This window comes from Xenopus laevis, chromosome 9_10L (assembly GCF_017654675.1).
Source record: "Xenopus laevis strain J_2021 chromosome 9_10L, Xenopus_laevis_v10.1, whole genome shotgun sequence".
In the NCBI taxonomy this organism is placed as follows: Eukaryota; Metazoa; Chordata; class Amphibia; order Anura; family Pipidae; genus Xenopus; species Xenopus laevis.
In genome coordinates, this window is record NC_054387.1 from 132,807,398 (window position 1) to 132,827,112 (window position 19,715).

Here is a 19,715-nt window from a genome sequence, read left to right on the forward strand (position 1 = left end):
TTTGGGGGCTATTTACTAAAATCTGATTTTATCCTATTTTTAAATAAACAAAGCTCAGCCAAACTCCCATACACGATTTTGCCTCATCTATCATCGAAATAACTGAAGAAAGAACAGATCTTTTCTCCCGAATCGCTCAATTTTTTCGGGTTGTGGCCTGAAAACCCTGAATTTTTCAGATTATCGGGCTAAACCCATCACAAACCACGATATCTACAAATTGACATCTGCCATTGACTTATACATGACCTCGACAGGGTTGAGATGCCAGGTTTTCGGATCTGGCCTTTTTTTTTGCAGTTTTTGCCCCAAAAAGCATAAAGCTTTGAGCCCAAATAGCAAATCACCATTTTGTGAACAGACAATACAGTTATAAAATATATAATAATAAATTATACGTCATTTTTTGTGGGGTTTTTTTGTGTTTTTTAAATTGTTTTATTTTCATTCTTATATTATTTTTAATCCTCCCCCAGGTTATATATTCCAAGCCATCCTTACCATTTTTATGTTTCCATTCAATCATTGTCTGTAGCCTCCATCCCACTCCCTTCCTCTCTCGCTGTCACCTTGTGCCCTGTCTTCCCCTACTGCTTCATTTTCATATTCTTAATCCTTTCTGTATTCATCTTCCTTCTGCCGTTATCCTGACAGCTGCTATATTCCTCCCCAGGGTCGGATTGGCCTGTCGGGTACCGGGAAATTCCCTGGTGGGTCCTTCCCCTCTTTCTGGAACTCAGAGCATTAACTCTTTCCTCCATTTTTTTCAGGTTCTACTCGTGTTTTCATTTATTCCTAGAATTATCTCTAGTCCGCTACCAAAATAAGGAAGAGAGCAATTCTCAGGGAATGCTGAAACCTCTGTGGGCTTCAAAAGAAACGTTTGATACATGATGTCTCAATAACATGTATGAAAACCACACGAGAAAGATAGAGAAGAGTTAATTTAGGACTCTGTGAAGGGTTCATGGAATTCATGGAAAGGCAGATGCCAAATGTATTTAGAAGGAGCATCCAGGGAGGTGGTTCAATTATATAGAATTGGCAGGGACTTTGGGACAGGCAGGAGAGGCATATGTCTAGGGTGCCACTGGGGATGGGGGGAGGGCAATTACAAAAAATCAGGAGGAAGGGGTTTAAGAAACAGTAACACCAAAAAATTATAGCGTTTTAAAGTAAGAAAAATATCATGTAGTGTTGCCCTGCACTGGTAAAACTGATCTGTTTGCTTCAGAAACTCCACTAGAGTTTATATAAACAAGCTGCTGTGTAGCCATGGGGGCAGCCATTCAAGCACAGGATACACAGTAGATAACAGATAAGTACTACTATAGTTTATATAAACAAGCTGCTGTGTAGCCATGGGGGCAGCCATTCAAGCACAGGATACACAGTAGATAACAGATAAGTACTACTATAGTTTATATAAACAAGCTGCTGTGTAGCCATGGGGGCAGCCATTCAAGCACAGGATACACAGTAGATAACAGGTAAGTACTACTATAGTTTATATAAACAAGCTGCTGTGTAGCCATGGGGCAGCCATTCAAGCACAGGATACACAGTAGATAGCAGATAAGTACTACTATAGTTTATATAAACAAGCTGCTGTGTAGCCATGGGGGCAGCCATTCAAGCACAGGATACACAGTAGATAACAGATAAGTACTACTATAGTTTATATAAACAAGCTTCTGTGTAACCATGGGGGCAGCCATTCAAGCACAAGATACACAGTAGATAACAGATAAGTACTACTATAGTTTATATAAACAAGCTGCTGTGTAGCCATGGGGGCAGCCATTCAAGCACAGGATACACAGTAGATAACAGATAAGTACTACTATAGTTTATATAAACAAGCTGCTGTGTAGCCATGGGGGCAGCCATTCAAGCACAGGATACACAGTAGATAACAGATAAGTACTACTATAGTTTATATAAACAAGCTGCTGTGTAGCCATGGGGCAGCCATTCAAGCACAGGATACACAGTAGATAGCAGATAAGTACTACTATAGTTTATATAAACAAGCTGCTGTGTAGCCATGGGGGCAGCCATTCAAGCACAGGATACACAGTAGATAACAGATAAGTACTACTATAGTTTATATAAACAAGCTTCTGTGTAACCATGGGGGCAGCCATTCAAGCACAAGATACACAGTAGATAACAGATAAGTACTACTATAGTTTATATAAACAAGCTGCTGTGTAGCCATGGGGGCAGCCATTCAAGCACAGGATACACAGTAGATAACAGATAAGTACTACTATAGTTTATATAAACAAGTTGCTTTGTAGCAATGGCAGAAATTGAAAAACTCTATATAGTACAGATTAAATAGTAGATAACACCATTATGTTGTACAGAGCTTATCTGCTGTGTAACCTGAGCCCTTTCTCCTTTGAATGGCTGCCCCCATGGCTACACAACAGCTTATTTATAAAAACAATAGTAGTGTTTCTGAAGCAAACACAGCAGTTTTACAAGTGCTGGGCAACAATGTATTATATTTGCATTACTTTAAAACATTTTAATTTTTTTCATGTTACTTTTCCTTTAATGAGTCAGAAATAGGGAGCTCAGCTCCCTCTATAGGGAATCCCAAATATTGTTATCAGCAGAGCTTTGAAAACTGAAGCAGCGGGAGACTGGAAGTGGGCAGCAAAGTAGTGTGGCTGGTGGGTAGCAGGTGCTCGAATGGGGGACGATTTTATGTTTCAATTTCTCACATTCTCTCCATTTCCCCTTCTTTGAACTCTCCCTTTCGACTGTTTTCTGTTCTGCTCTTTAAAGGTAGTGTTGCCACCTGGCCGGTATTTTATTGGCCTAGCCAAAAGGCGGGGGCCGGTATTACAAATTTACCTGCAATGCAGCTGCCGGTAAATTTGTAATACGTAAAACAAATGCCCGTGGCCTGCACCCAGCCTAGTAAAAACTAACCTTTTTGCTGCTGGCTTGAGTCCAAACGCACGCTGTGGCCCCACCCCCTTTGACGTCACAACCGGCCCAGCCAATCACGCACCATGGATCCACCCCCTTAATTGTTGCAAGACGCCCCTTTGCAGCCAGGGCCCACTCTTTTATTCCCGCCCCCTCCACCAGCCGGTAGAGATTTTTTTAAAAGGTGGCAACCCTATTTAAAGGAGACATATAGGATAAATGAAAAAACCCTAATTTTGGGCAATTATAAGTAATATATGGCGTTGCTTTTACATGGGGCTAAACATTAATATTATCTTTAAAAATAGCCCCTTTATTGGAGCTCCCTATTGATGTTCTCTGGTCCCTGTCTCATACCTCCCGACATTTTGGAAGTAAAAAGAGGGACAAAAAATGTTTTAGCACATTTTTTTGACCACGCCCTTTCTGTGGCCACGCCCCCTAATTACAATGTTCATTTTACAAAATTTGGCAGGCTATGAAAGTTTGAAAATATTTCTCCTCATCTAAACTGTTTTTTTGTGTCTCAAAATTGTTACAAAGTATCTTATTTGCACCTGTTAGCTGTTCTGGGCTCTCTGCTAAAAGCCAATTAAGTGAGAAACTTTGTTTCTTTTTCTGGCTGTTCAGTGCAGAGAAAAGAGGGACTTTCCAGTACAAATGAGGGACTGCGGGTTGAGCTGTCAAAAGAGGGACTGTCCCTCTGAAAAAGGGACAGTTGGGAGGTATGCTGTCTGTGTTTCAAATGAGGGGTGGGCGTGTCCTAACGGTCCCTGCCAGAAGCACAGTAGGAGGGGGACAGCCAATCACAGCCCTGCAGTCACACAAGCACAGACAGGCTTCAGTTCCCTATCAGGTCCTGCTAGCTGCTGATTGGTTCCTGTCCTACAGTGCAGTGAGCTGAGTGCTCAGCCTGGGAATTCAGGGAGCAGCAAGTGGAAGAGAAGGGAGGGATTATTAGGGGTTTTGCAGAAATATTCAATAAATCAGCCTGAAACACTACTTTTTTAAGCACAATTCTTCTATATCTAAATGAGTATAATGCACTGGTACATTCTTATTTTTTACACAAATGTCTCCTTTAACTTGCTGTCACCCCATATTCTGTTTCCCATTACTAGTTTTTTTTACTACCTGCCCTCTTTTCTTTATTTTCACTATATTTATCCCTTCCTTTTTTCTAGTTTCTTCAGGGAGGAAGGGTTGTTTGTCTGGTTTGGCTTCCATGGTTTTAGGGAGGAAGAGGAAGAGGAGGGTCCAAGGTCAAAGCAAAGTGAAGGACCTGAACTTTTGCTCTAGTCATAATAAGACTGCTAAGACTTGGCATTCGCTCAGACAGGAGACAGCAGCACAATTACACACACAAAGAGACATCACTTTGTTTACTTCACAGAAACACATTTAGTGGTGAGAAAATAAATTTGGTTACTTTTTAAACTGCATATATTTCGCTTTCCTGTTTTTTTTATATATATATATATTTGAAGCTCCATTAGAAAGTAAAAAAATAAAAACAAATAATGACGACACACTTTTTTTTTTTTAAACCGAGAATTTAGATATTTTTTTTTCTTCTCTTTTTTTTTTTTTCACGGTTTCTGCTGAAATTTTTTTGTACAGTTTTTGAAACATGCAAGCAGTTTTTTTTCATGATTTTTTTTCTTTCACTTTTTTGTTATTTTTCAACCTTAAAACAAGTTTTTTTGTTTTTTTTTGCAATTCACATTTTTTTTTTTTTTTAAACTGAGACGTTTTTAAACATCAACAAAAAAAAAAGTAGTTCTCAGACAGGCGGGAGGGAACTGGAGGAGAGGAAGCAAGAGAATTTAACCCTTTCACTGCTAATTTGGATGATCTGCAGGCCCCGATTGTTGATAAGGGGTTAAGGAGGGGCAAACAGAAGAGTCTCTAGAACACATGGAGCAATATCTCTTCATCCCTGGGGAATGGCTGCCTCCCAATTATTTCGCTGCTTAATGAATCCCGTCTGTACACAGGCCATATGTGTGATTTTCTTTAAGTATATGAGACATTTAAGAGTCACTTCATACCCACCCCCACTTCTTACAATAAAAATATATCCTAATCATACGTTTAATTGTGTATAATACTGTGAGCGCTGATCAATCCTTCTCTAAATATCATTATTAATACATAGGTGTCATAGGTTTTTCACTTGAACAGTGTCCTCCATGGAATACTGCCACCTAGTGGATCTAAAAACATGACCTATTCTACTGAGGACATAGCAGCTCCTGGTCACGTGACCAAGAAAATATGCAGAGAAGGAATCCCTTTAAACTATTTTACTATGCTGTTGTGTATTTGAGCAAGAAAAAATAAATTATAAACCCTAATATTGAATATATATTTATATAAATCCCCAGATATGTTTCCCTGATATCTCTATCTATCCCCCTCCCCCGCATTGGTCAAAATTTGCTCATTGGCTCTAGGTAATTTCCATAATATCAACTCCAACATTTTGTTCTGTACCCAGTTCTGTCGCTCCCTCTCTCTATGACCCCCCCCCCTTTAAAACTTGTTTCGTATTGAACAATCCTCACAACCGGAGACACTCGAATTAAACAAACATGCAAATTTCAAGGCCGCTAACAGAGAAAACATTACAGCAAAATCCAAAGACGTGGAAGCCAGTTAAGACACTGGGGAACCTGAGGCACAACACACACACACACGCACAATGGAATCAGGGACATTCACACAATATGGCTGGTGAGGGCGACCATTTTGAAACCTGTCTTCTACAGGCAACTTCCTTGTAAAGGCTTTTATGATCTCTTAGAAGTCCCCAGGTAAGCACCTTTAGCTCCTTGATTGAGAAAGGAACTCAGTTGCATTGTAGGAATCTTTGGAAAAGTCCCGTGCCCCGTCCTAGTACATTGGTCTTAATTTGTAAACTCTATTTCAGGCTCCGATACCTTAACAACCACAAGCAAAAACTAAAGGCTACACGAATTAAAGTTCTAGAATCCATCTAATTCCACGAATAAATACATAGAAATAAATACAGAATATGAATTTGCCTCTGGGGAACACAAGAAGACTTGACTCAGTGGGGCTGTTGGCGTCCAAAGTAGAGTTCACATTCCACGACAGGCTTGGTTCTACTAAACGTATGACACTATTCAGTCAATAACTTGTTTTATTTCTTTAAAGTAATTCATACGTGAAATTCAGAGGTACATTCTTAAAGGTGAAGGCAGATTAAGCCACTTCTCAAATGTATCCTTGAGTTAAACAATGGAGTCTGCATAGTTACAGTGAAACACCTCTTCATTCTTTGATGAAGCAGCCATTTTGATTTTATGACATAATCGACTATTCTACGTCTGACATAACACATTCAACGAGGCTGCGGAATGACTTCCAAAGGAAAAAAACACTTGATTATTCGACATGTCACTTAATATGTACAACACACTGAGGCTTTATTGACATAGGCTTTTCTTTCGACAGGTTCAATTCAAAATGGCCGCCCTTTGACAAGTATCTTTTTGGCCAGAGTTCTTGTTTTTGCATGCACGCAAACAACTGCCTGTCCCTTCCTCCCCCTGCCCCAGGTGAAAAATGTTAACTTTTCAGGACAACAGAGACTAGAAATATCCACAGAGACAGTTCATAATCATGCAAGAGGCGACAGAGAGAGACGAGTGGACAGACTAAGTCAGGGAAAGGTGGAGGTGCCAACGTGTGCTTTCCACTTTTACTTGCATACGGAGTGAGTTCCTGTTAGGCAGGAAATGAGGTTAATAAACTCTTCACCGACCCCACCTTTGTACTTCACACACAATTCTGTGCTTATTCTATTGCCTACCTCCATGCAGTCACACAAACACACAAACCAAACACCGTTGTCTTTTGCTGCCATGCACCCTTAGTATATATTCATTCTGTGTCAATCCTGGATTGTTTTAATATGGACTTCTATATAAATATCATCTTCATTTTATAAATAACATTTGAAATAATTAGCATTTCTATGCACAGTTAATCTTTAATCTCAGTCTAGACACACAACATTCTGCCATATGCCTACCAGATAGTTCCTGCACCACTCATTTACATCTGCACACACACACTCTTGACATCAGAATTATACCACTCAGCTCTGTACACAATCCTGATATCCATACTCATACTGTATATAGTCCTCATCTCCATTTGATACAGCCAATATTATATACACCGTCACTCGGGACCCCATTTCCTTGACTATACCACGGACCAATATTATATACACCACTGACTCTTTGTGCCAAGCCAACCTTCTGGAGACCATTAAACTCATCTATTCATCCCAATATTTTACTTTCTGTATACCACTGAGCCTTGTCGATACACTCAAGTCAACTCATTCTGCTCACCCAAAATCCAAAATTATATCCGCAGTCAACTGTGTCTGCTCACCCAACATTTTATCAACCACTCAGCGCTATCTACTCATCCATAATTATATACAACATTAAACTGTATCTGCTCACTCAACATTTTATCAGCCACTTAATGCCAGCTACACTTCTAGTATTATATCTCCCACTCATTTCTATCTACACACCAATATCTTACAATGAACTTACCTTCATCTTTATACCTATGTTACCATACATACCTAGCATACATTCAGTAAATGAAACCATGCACCTGCATACATACCAGTTAAACTACAACTATCAACTCCTCCTCATCTACTCTGCATTCATGGTATACCACTACCATACCTTCCCTTCACGCAGCACGGGTACCATCATCCTTCATTTTGCATATTAATCCTACATATTCCACACACTCTCACCTTGGGTCTAACTAAAAATTGTAAACAAAATAGAATAACATATGGCCAGCTCTCCCACCCCATCTGGCTTTATGGCCCATGCTCAACAGTCTGGTCGGAGTGCTTTATTGCTGTATGAGTAGAGACCACACCTATAAATGGTGCTGGCTCTGCACCGACGGAATGTTCTGCAAGTTAAACATCATCCCACAGTCAAGTGCTAACTCTTCTATTTCCTCCTTATATTTCATAGTCTTTTAAAAGGCTCACATCTTATCATTCATAAGGTGGGCACAGAAGAGTCATGATGGAGGAAGTAAATGAGTGAAAACTTTGGTATCACAATCTAAACTTTAGTTAAAAAAAAGATTCATGATTTAGAAGGAAAGCTGAAAATGTAATATATAGTAGAGGATGATGGAAAAAGAGTAGGAACAATAGGTTATATGGACCAATGGGAGATTGGAATGGAAGGGTTATTATTTTGACTTCTAAGGAAAATAGAGGAGCAGTAGGGTGTAGGTTTTATGAACCACCAGAACTTCTTAAGGTTGGGTTATTTAGAGTAATAGGCAGAGTTGGTAGGTTTATCAGCAGCAATTTGAAGAGTTATGGGGAAGACTCAAGGCATCAGATGAAGTTGTGGTAGGGAGGGGTTTTATAGGGTGAGATTACAAGGATCAATAGAAGGGTGAAGTTATTAGGTTAGGACTATGGTTTTTCTGAAAGAGATAAAGAAAAATGGTAAATGCTGATATTATTTCAGAGAAGAAACTGAAGAAAGACGTTGATGAGCATGTAGTCATTTCCCTGCCCCACCAGATACACAGCAGCCATGACACAGTTCAAGGACACAACAGGGATAGCCAACAGATGCTTTTTTGTTCAGTGCCCTTCTTCTCTAGCATCCATTTGCTCTGCACATTCTTCCTCTGACATAGAATGAGCACACACGCCAGCTTCTCTCCCCCAACCTTAATCCCCTGACTGAAACCGGAGGAATTCAAGCGAGAAAACACACACACACAAGACTTTGGCAGGTAACAGAAACACACTCAGCCACCAGTCAAGATAAAAGACAAAGTAAAGCGCCAGGCCGGACCCTCCGCCACCACCATCAGTCCGGGGGTCCCTGTGGAAAACGTCCAGCAACGTCAAATACACTTTTTTGTTTTCTTTTTTTTTAACCTTAACAAATGAAAAACAAATTTGTAAAAAGAAAACAGACACAGAAATAAAACAAGGATTTGGGAATTTTGCACCCTTTTTCGCCCCAGGAGCTGTGGGTGACAGATGAAGCTTTGGCTTTAGGTTCACGTCAGGTAACCCGCTTTTGCGAAGCAGCAGTGGGTTTAATTCACTCCATCAGGGCAAAGAACACCCCCTGGGCTTGAATTAGCTGATGGTAACCTAATTCCTGCGTGAAAACCGCAGAGGCGAAATGGGCTGACACACTGAAAGCCTTTCCAAGCTGTGCTTCCAATACTTGCCATGTAAATTTTGTGATTTCTTTTTTTATTTAATTTTTTTGTATTTTTAATTGAATATTTTCTTGTTTTCCTTTCTTTCCTTTATCTGAATCTGTGCATTTGATTCTTTCAGAGTCCCAGGGTCCCTCCGATAGAGGAAGCCAAGACTACACCGAGTACTACACAACAGATTATTATCATAATCTTCTTCTACATACCCCAAAAGCATCGTCAGCGAAGCAGGGGAGACAAGAAAAAAAGAAGAGACGGGAAACAGGTGAGGGAAGAATGTTGGGAGAAGAGAAAAAGGAAAATGTATGTGCAGGAGGGAATGCCAGAGAGAAAGATGAAAGGGCAGGAATCAAGGAGAGAGGAAAAAAAAGAAAGAAGAACAAGCGTTATAAAGAAATGTCAACAATATACAAATACTTAATCATATACATAACTGATATAACATATTGAATCCATAGGTATATTGATGATGTGATTTATAAACTAACAAATGATCATTTCTCTGTCTAGTTAGCTAATGGAGACATGACACCAAACTCTTGTAGACCGTAGGTTTTGAGTCCATAGTGAACTGATATTGATATAGACAGAAAGTTAGTTAGCTAATAAACATGAAATACCATACTGTTCCTAATAATAGGGTGAGCTAAAATAGATGCCATGTTCTACAAAGCAACTAAAGGACTTATCTCTCACTAGTCATCCAATAGAAAAGATACACTATCCTGTTGTTGGTTATGATGTCCATTTTCAGGGATATACTTCTAGTTACAAATCTGGTTAGCCAATGAAGAACTTCCACCACATTCTAGACATGGTGTTTGCAGATATTAATCCTTTCATATCCACAGTAACTCTCTAGCAATAGATGGATATGAGACATCACTCTGTTCCTGCTCATCACAGGGAATTTAATGACTAGATTTTCTTTTACATGGAATAGATGTAGGACATGCTGGACCCACAAATGTTCTATTGTCATATGAAAAGAGAATGAACCAGAGTTATAGGGTCCATGTGCTAAAACCAAAGGGCTATATATATAGTAGACATCAGCTGTAATAAAATGTTTTAGGTTAAGCCAGTAAAAGCTAGGGATGTAGCGAACGTCGGAAAAAAAGTTCGCGAACATATTCGCGAACTTGCGCAAAAATGCGAGCGGTTCGCGAACGGTTCGCGAACCCCATAGACTTCAATGGGAAGGCGAACTTTAACATCTAGAAAAGACATTTCTGGCCAGAAAAATGATTTTAAAGTTGTTTAAAGGGTGCAACGACCTGGACAGTGGCATGCCAGAGGGGGATCAAGGGCAAAAATGTATCTGAAAAATCTGCCTGTGTGTGCTTGGAAGAGATAGTGTAGGGGGAGAGCTGTTAGTGATTTCAGGGACAGATGATAGTAAGTTTGCTGGCTAGTAATCTGCTTGATACTGCTCTGTATTGGAGGGACAGAAGTCTGCAGGGATTTGAGGGACATTTTAGCTTAGGTAGCTTTGCTGGCTAGTAATCTACTGTTCTCTTTAAACAACTGCCATACGTTGACCTTGTAGGCATTGTTTGCCCAGTTTTTTTGGACGCAGCCACTGAAGCACAGTTGCCATAAAAAATATGCCATATAAATGCTGAAAATAGTAATTTTTCGCCATACGTTGACCTTGTAGACATTGTTTGCCCAGTTTTTTTGGTTGCAGCCACTGAAGCACAGTTGCCAGAAAAAATATGCCATATAAATGCTGAAAATAGTCATTTTTTGCCATACGTTGACCTTGTAGGCATTGTTTGCCCAGTTTTTTTGGTCGCAGCCACTGAAGCACAGTTGCCAGAAAAAATATGCCATATAAATGCTGAAAATAGTAATTTTTTGCCATATACGTTGAGTCAACGTATGGCAAAAAATGACTATTTTCAGCATTTATATGGCATATTTTTTCTGGCCTCTGTGCTTCAGTGGCTGCGGCCAAAAAAACTGGGCAAACAATGCCTACAAGGTCAACGTATACACTACTACAGCGGTGGATACGGATTACGTAAAATATATTATGGCTGCTTGAAAAAAGTCACTCCGGTGTTTTTTCTGGAGACGGTAATATTATGGATATTTAGACAGAATGTGAACAAGGTCACACAGCTAGATGGCGGGTTGAAGAAAACAGTGTGCAAATAATGCCTACAAGGTCAACGTATACACTACTACAGCGGTGGATACGGATTACGTAAAATATATGAATGCTGCTTGAAAAAAAGTAACTCAAGTGGTTTTTCTAGAGACGATAATATTATCAATATTTAGACAAAATGTGAACAAGCTCACACAGCTAGATGGCGGGTTGAAGAAAACACTGTGCAAATAATGCCTACAAGGTCAACGTATACACTACTACAGCGGTGGATACGGATTACGTAAAATATATTATGGCTGCTTGAAAAAAGTCACTCCGGTGTTTTTTCTGGAGACGGTAATATTATGGATATTTAGACAGAATGTGAACAAGGTCACACAGCTAGATGGCGGGTTGAAGAAAACAGTGTGCAAATAATGCCTACAGGGCAAATAATGCCTAAAAGGTCAACTTATACACTACTACAGCGGTAGTAAAATAAAAAAAAAATGAATATTAAAAAAAAAAAATTAAAGTTGGTGCTGCTGAACTTCTAGGAGCAGCAGATTAGCACACCAGTCCCACTCCCCAACACTGCTAGACTAATAGCACTGGGCTCTTATAGTAGCAGTAGTAGTAGTAGTAGTAAAACAACAAAAAAATAAATAAAAGCAGTCCTTACAAGGACTACTGTTATTGCAGCAGTCAGCAGATGAGATCAGAAGCAGGACAGCTGCCCACTGCAGCTACATACAGAGCACTGCAGTAGAAGGTAGATTACTAGCCAGCAAAGCTACCTAAGCTTAAATGTCCTCAAACCCCTGCAGACTTCTGTCCCTCCAATAACAGAGCAGTATCAAAACGATTACTAGCCAGCAAACTTTCAACTGTCCCTGAAATCACTAACAGGCAGCAGCTCTCTCCCTACACTATCTCTTCAGCACACACAGGCAGAGTGAAAAAACGCTGCAGGGCTTCGGTTTTTATAGGGAAGGGGAGTGGTCCAGGGGAGAGCTTCCTGATTGGCTGCCATGTACCTGCTGGTCTGGGGTGAGAGGGCAAAAAAAAGCGCCAACAATGGCGAACCCAAAATGGCGAACGTCGCGCGACGTTCGCGAACTTCCGGCGAGCGCGAACACCCGATGTTCGAGCGAACAAGTTCGCCGGCGAACAGTTCGCGACATCTCTAGTAAAAGCCCCAGAAGACACACACACAGCTAGTGCATTTAATGTGGACATCCACAATGGGTCTAGTTCTAAAGATTTTAATGGTGTTGTTCCTAATGGACTTTTTTGCTGGTTGGGTTATCAATTAGTAGGTCTTGCCCAGACAAATAACCAGTAGTTGATCATCTACAACACCCAGCACCCTTAACTTATCAACAACTTGCTAATGTGCTCTCTTGCCAGCAAGCACCATAAGTGTAAAGGGTATATTGCACTTTCTGTTCATATTGCTTGCATCTCTCTCACTGTCTGCCTGTTATGTGGCCTATAAGATGTGAGGTGCAGATACTCACCCTTCGCGCTTTGCTCTGATATTTAACAGCTTTCTTCGTATCAGACACTGCTCTTTCCACATAATCCACAGAGTGTTCCACGTTGTACTCAATTCGGTCGATCATCTCCCCCTGGAAGAGAATAGAGAAAAATGGGTTTGAGAAGGGAATCTAAACTAATAGCCCCCCACAGGTCTACTATGTGCACAACATCAGTTACTCACCTGGCTTTCCACCAGCATGGCCATATCTACAAACATGTCGTGCAGTTCCCGGATACTGTTCTCCAGTTTAATGATCTCATTGTGTCTTGTCTCTATCTCATTTAGAGCTTGTTTGGTCATCTGGGAATCCATCTTGATCTGCAAGTGGCACAGAACACAAACATGATATAAATATATGTGTTCCTTGCTTGCTGTTTCGGCATGGCAATACACAGGCTTTTATGGAAGGTTGAGGGAGAAAGCATCTGTGTTGTAGGATGAGGAAGGTGAAACCATCTGTGGTTGGCTGACAATGTAGGGCTCTATGTGGCAAGGGTTGCACATAGGCTTGGGGTAGAAGTGCAGGTGGGAAATGTGAGATGCTTTGTGATTGGGTTACAGAAACGCAGTGCTCTTCACAGTGGACTGTAGTATGTTTTGGAGGACTAGAGATGACAAACAAATGGCAATTCAGAGCTCTAAACCCCCCTAAGAAGCAACCGCCAACTCCATCACCCCATTACACACATCATCTGTGAATATTGCCAGCTTTCCACTCTCCAACATGTCCTCAAGTTCTTCATTGGTTGTTGTTCTTCCAGCTGTGTGATGCAAAAGGAGATATGTCAGTGTTGAAACTTTTAAGCTTGGTGATAAGCCTAGTATAGTTGCCTAAAATTCTACATTGGGCCTTCAGATTGACACTGGCGGGATCTCGTTGATCTTATCCCAATTCCCCCAGACTAGGACAACTATGGTGAACTTACTGATCTCCAGCTGTCTCTGGATGCGGTCCTTGCAGCGATCCCTGTACTTGGATTGCGTTGCATTGTATTCTGTCATCACCTCCACAAACTTGCGGGACAGAGTAGAATGCTGGGAAGTGAAAGAAACCAGTTTCAAAATGAAGAACAAGTAACAAGGAATTATGAATACAGATTAAAAGGATATTGCATGAAAAGGATAGGGATCAAATAGTAGTTGCAGTAGATTGAAGGAGTGAAAATCAATTAGAATTATTTAAGCATATTAGGAAAGTATAACTGTAGCCAATCAGAATAGATCATTAAATATGATTGCACAATGCATATTAGATAGTTATCGGAAGGAATAATGAGAGAATAATGAGCAATGACTGTAGGGTAGACATACTCAAGAACTGATTGAGAGAAAAGGCTACTGGTTATCATGGAGTGGTAGATAAGTAGGAATGATGATGGTATGACTGAGAAGGGAGCAATTTGGCAAGCTAGGAAAGGACATACCAGTGAGACGAGAGTGGTAAAAAAGAGAGTAGAAGTTATAAGGGATTACTTAGCAACGGTAGGTGATGGTTAAGGTAAAGGTGACCATAGACGTAACAATTACGATCTTTCTTGTAAAAGATTGTTCGTTTAATACACGCGTGTAGAGCTGAATTGTCAGATATACAGGTAGAAACAACAGAATTCTACCTGTATCTGATGATTCAGCAATAACAGTGAGTGATGCCTTCAAAGGCACCCAATCAAAATTTTCTGCCTGGGCCAATCGAAAGTCTATATATGCAAGTCTTCTGCCGATATCGGTTAGCTTGTCTCTTGCCATACATGCACCGAATATTGTACGAAAATTAGTGCGTTTATGGCTACCTTTAGTAAGGAACAGTGTGAGCAATAGAGTTTTGGTAGAGAAGGGAAAAAAATAATTGGAGACTCTCAGAGAGTGATTAAAAGTGAGGAAAATGATGCAGTGGACATAGTGAAGGTGGAGACTAGGGTTGCACCGAATCAAGGATTCGGTTTGGGATTTGGCCAGGATTCGGCCTTTTTTAGCAGGATTCGGATGAATCCTTCTGCCCGGCTGAACCGAATCCTAATTTGCATATACAAATTAGGAGTCGGATTCGGTTCGGTATTCGGCCAAATCTTGATTCGGGGGTTCCAAAATAGTGGATTCGGTGCATCCCTAGTGGAGACATTTTGCAGAGTTGTAAAATAAGGATCAAGCATGTTCAAAATAGTAATGACAGATCCAAGTAATAGCTGGGAGAAGGTGGCTTCTCTGAAAAGCTTACATTATAGAAGAGATTATTAGGGATGGGCGAATTTGACCCGTTTTATTTTGCCAAAAATTCGCCGCTGGCAAAATGTCGCAGACGCCCATTAAAGTCTATGGGCGGCAAAAATTTTTTGTTGCGCATCTTTTTTTTTGACGCAGGCTGCCATACAAGTCTATGGGCATAATTTTTTTGGTGAAACAAGGTCGAAAAAATTCGCCAATCCCTAGAGATTATCAATGCAATAGGAGGTAAATGCAGGAGATGATGGGCCAGATTCAATTCAGTGAGAAAAAGGTTTATCTCGAGAAAACTCTTGAACGAGATCCAATTAGAGATGCCATTCATTTTAGAAAAAGTTATCTCATGGTTTTTCAAGTGAAATCTCTATTGAAGTCTATGAGAAAAAATTGGAACCTGAAAACTGAATCTCGTCCATGACTTTTCACGTGATTAACAATGAGATAAATTTTCTCACTGAATTGAATCTGGCCCAATGTGTGAGAAGCAAAGATTGTTATGTTCTGGTGGGAATTTGGGATACGGGCACAACATAGAGATATGATATTTATGAAGGCATGAGAGTGGAGATACTAAAGAGCCTGGGTGCCACTTACCTGGGTTTTTCGGATACGCAGATCAGCTGAAGAACGATTCAATCCCTCCTCCTGCTCAATGCTTTGTTCAATTGCTGAAGGAGGAATAAATGTTTAATAGCATTACTAGCATATACCCTACATTTACATTTACTGTGGCCCGAGGAGATCCTAAAAGCCAGAATAAATAAACACAGCTCACCATTCAGCCCCACCCCATTTTGATCTTAATGGAACTGACCTTTCAACTTGGAGCGAACTTTGTTGGCCGTTTTCTTGATGTCGGCAGTAAGATCCTCCAGCTCCTGCTTGGTTTCTACAGGATCAAAGGAGGGACAAATGGAATAGAATACAAAAAAGGAGATCATGTAGTGGAAAAGAAGGGACTGAGAGGGAGATTATAAGAAGTGGCAGGTTAAATGCTGATAGCAAGGTGAGCTTTAGAAAAGAAACGTATCTATGTTCAACCTATGCCAGATGATTATGGCTTGTATTGAATGACCCCATGTAGGCACCCATGGACGTCACCAGATATTCTAGAAAAAATAAAGTAAGACCAAGCAAATGGACTAAAGATAAGCCAAACCCATGGTTAAAATGTCCCCATAATGTCACCCAATTACAAACAAATCTCTTCCCACCTACCGTATATACTCGAGTATAAGCCGTCCCGAGTATAAGCCAAGGTACCTAATTTTACCTCCAAAAACTGGGAAAGCTTATTGACTTGAGTATAAGCCTAGGGTGAGAAATGCAGCAGCTTCTGGTAAGTTTCAATCAAAAAATTGAGGGTTTCTGCTCCCATTGGAGGTGCCGGCGTCTCGTTTTTGGATGCCGGCGACCATTCTTGGACGCCGGTGAATATTCTTGGAGACTATTCTTGGACGCCAGCGACTATTCTTAGGTGCCAGCGACTATTCTTAGACGCGGGCGACTGTTTTTGCGCTTAACCCGAGTATAAGACGAGGTAGAGTTTTTCAGCATATTTTGGGGGCTGAAAAACTCGGCTTATACTCAAGTATATACGGTACATCTCCTTGTCGTTCACACTATATAGACTGCAGTCTCTCATTTGGACCTCCATGCACAATCTCTACTTTACATTCCCATCTCTCTCCTGTCTTCCCCATGCTTTAACAGTGTTCCCCACTCACTCTCATCAGGGTTTGGTGCAGCTAGGATAGCACTGTGCTGCTTCTTCACCTGCTCCACATCTTCTGACAGCTTCTCAATACAGCCCCGGATCTCTTCCACCTGTGGAAATAGATATTACTCTTCAGAGGATTTGAAGCACAACTCAGATTTGGTAACTGTCGCCCTAGAGGGGACATGGCCATTGGCTAAAAGAGGTGAGCAGCGGTACAGCATCAAATGAACTATCACAGCTACCTTCAATGATGGAAACGTCTCCCCAAAATAAAAGATAAAAGCTCAAAAAAGCTCTACTCCATTAGTTCACTTAACACATGGCATAATAGGGCAATACACCTCCTTGTTCAACATAAGTTCAATTTATTGGGCTTATACTTATTGCTAATTACTGTAATTAAAAGATATCTTTTTTTTTAATTTCTTGCGCTAAACAGGGCAACCAGTGGAATGGAAAGTATTTATTTTCCGACTTTCTGGGTGTTCATACGAATTGCTGGTGGAGGACAAGGCAGTCAATAAAATTACGCCCTACAATTGAATCCCCTGTAAACCCTTCTCCTCTTAACATTTAAGCCTGAAATACAGGAAGCAGCTGGACAAGGGAAGTGTGGTTTGTTTACACAGAACTCACTATCTCTATTTAATGGTAAAAACAAAAAAATTAAATGGTTTAAAGTAATCAAAACATAATGTACTGTTGCCCTGCACCGGTAAGTTTAGTTTATATAAATAAGCATAATCTTCGTATTACAAGGGAGGGAAGGCTAGGTAGTTCTGGTAAAAACAAAACAGTGATCTGGTTGCTGCAATGCTCTTATCACACGCTCTATTGCAACTGCTTTGGATGTCATTCGAAACAGAGAGCAATGAGAGAGAAATACGAGAGGACCAAGCTGTTTTTGCAGACGTCATTCCCTTATCATATTTGGCAAGCTAGGTATTGCTGCAAAGATGGGGTTTGCATGCAAACATCTATGGTGTCCCCCACTGATTTCGGCCTTCACCCAGGGCCGGCCTTAGGCCTATTGGACCAATTGGGCCCGCACCTCTGGGGGCCCCGCACCACAGGGCAGCACAGATAATATTTCCCTCAGCACATGATGCTGCCTGGCCTGCCCCCAACTTTGAGAGTCCAGCCCACCCCCAACTCTGATAAGCCAGCCTATCCCCCAACTCCATAGGTCTAGCCTGCCCCCAACTCTCATAGGCCCAGCTTTCCTCCAACTTTGATAGGCCCTGCCTGCCCCCAATCCAACCAAGCCTGCTCCCAAGCTGAATCAGCCCAGCCTGCCCCAAACTAATTGGCCCAGTCCACTCTCCTATTTCCTCCCTCTCTCTCTTACCCTGTGTGCCCCTATTATGTGCCCCTATTTCATCCCTCTCACTCTCTTACCTTGTCTGCCCCTTTCCTTTCTATTTTGTGCCTGTATGTCCTCATTTTCCTAAATACTTGGTGTGTCAGTAGCCAGCAACACTTTGTCTAGGGGCCCCACCAACATGGTCCCAATTGGGCCCCACAATTGATAGGATCAGCTTCACCCATGGGACATAGGACTCAAGATTGCCTAATGAGTGGACGGAGAAGCCCTCGCTATTGTTTGTGATGTTCTTTTCAGTTATCATCATGATTTCTGGATTTACTCATCTTGATCTTTTATTTTCCATGATTTAATCCCCCTTGTTATCCTGCTTCTTCAGCCATGGAAATGTCTGGATGTCTGAGTCCGTTTGCCTGGACTCGTTTATAAGTGGAGGGGGAGAGGTATTTTCATTGCTGTTGGGTTGGTGAACTGTTTAAAGATGTCAGTGACCGTGGTCAGACCCAACAACCTCAACCAATACAGTTTGCTTTAGCATTTATCCATAAAGGGAGTCATTTTTATCTCAATATAATTCTACATTTAAAAAAACGGAAGCAGTTGAATTGTTTGGTTGTCTATAACTCTGGGTCAGTGTTCATTCAGTCAGGAAGAGTAAAAGGGACACAATAGTAAATTCCCTCCTTTCATTAAATGGGCTGAGCATATCTCACCTGCTCAAAGAATTCGTCCATAAAATGGTCCCGGTCCACCTGCACAATCTCCTCATCATCGTCGCTGTCTTTAGCCTGGGGAGGGAGGGTGAGAGTCAGTAACAGCAGAGAGATTGAATTGGAGAGTGAATAAGATCACAGAGAGAAGAAGAGACACGGTACAGGCAGAGTGAGGGCAAACACACAATGTGGAAGGGAGGTTCTGTACTATAGGTTATAACATACGGGTAGCAAAGTCATGACCAGGAAGCAGAAGGCAGCTGGGTGTCCGTACTAGCCACCAGTGGAGTAATCTATAGCCCAAGAGTAGCAACCAACAAGAATTTTACATTTTAAACAGGTGACCGGTAAATGCTACCTGCTGATTGGTTCCCAATACTGTGGTTGGAGATAAACAGGGAGGGTATATGAATATATTTAATAAGCTCTGTTCTCCACATGTATCTTCTCAACATATCAAGCTTACTGCCAGGAACACACAAAGGTACCAGCGGTGCAGAATGGGTTAAATCTAATGGCACAAAGACACCCAGGGAGATTTCGATAGAATCCAGACCTGCTGACACAGCACAGGACACAGGCCACAGGCAGACCCACAAGGTCACAGAGAAACAGTGAGTGTGTAACACAAACCTCCCCACTGGCAGACAAGGGAGATGGCAGATAACAGACAACACTAGGGAATTACAGAAGGCAAATTTACAGCAGATCTGTGCAAGGAGGCATGAGGGGAAAGGTTATGGCAATAGAAAGGGCTCAGCCCAAACAGTCGGTCTGAAACAGTCTGTATCAAACAGGGCCAAACCAAGATCCCGCTCAGGGTTCACTAGAACAGAAGTCAAGTTATAAAGCACTTGAAATGGAGATGTGTCAGC

At 41.2% G+C, this 19,715-nt stretch overlaps 1 protein-coding gene across 1 annotated transcript in view; it reads right to left on the bottom strand.

Annotated features, from left to right (window-relative positions):
• Window positions 1-5,258: 5,258 nt before the first annotated feature.
• LOC108703950 (syntaxin-1B) overlaps window positions 5,259-19,715 on the bottom strand; it is a 34,396-nt gene continuing 19,939 nt past the window's right edge. The window contains exons 2-10 of the mRNA XM_018240262.2: window positions 18,841-18,915; window positions 16,811-16,910; window positions 15,898-15,972; window positions 15,678-15,751; window positions 13,790-13,898; window positions 13,551-13,624; window positions 13,044-13,181; window positions 12,841-12,951; window positions 5,259-9,420 (exon numbers count right to left, since the gene is read on the bottom strand). Of these exons, the coding sequence (XP_018095751.1) occupies window positions 9,340-9,420; window positions 12,841-12,951; window positions 13,044-13,181; window positions 13,551-13,624; window positions 13,790-13,898; window positions 15,678-15,751; window positions 15,898-15,972; window positions 16,811-16,910; window positions 18,841-18,915 (837 nt within the window). The 3' untranslated portion in view covers window positions 5,259-9,339. The remainder of the gene's footprint in view (window positions 9,421-12,840; window positions 12,952-13,043; window positions 13,182-13,550; window positions 13,625-13,789; window positions 13,899-15,677; window positions 15,752-15,897; window positions 15,973-16,810; window positions 16,911-18,840; window positions 18,916-19,715) is intronic.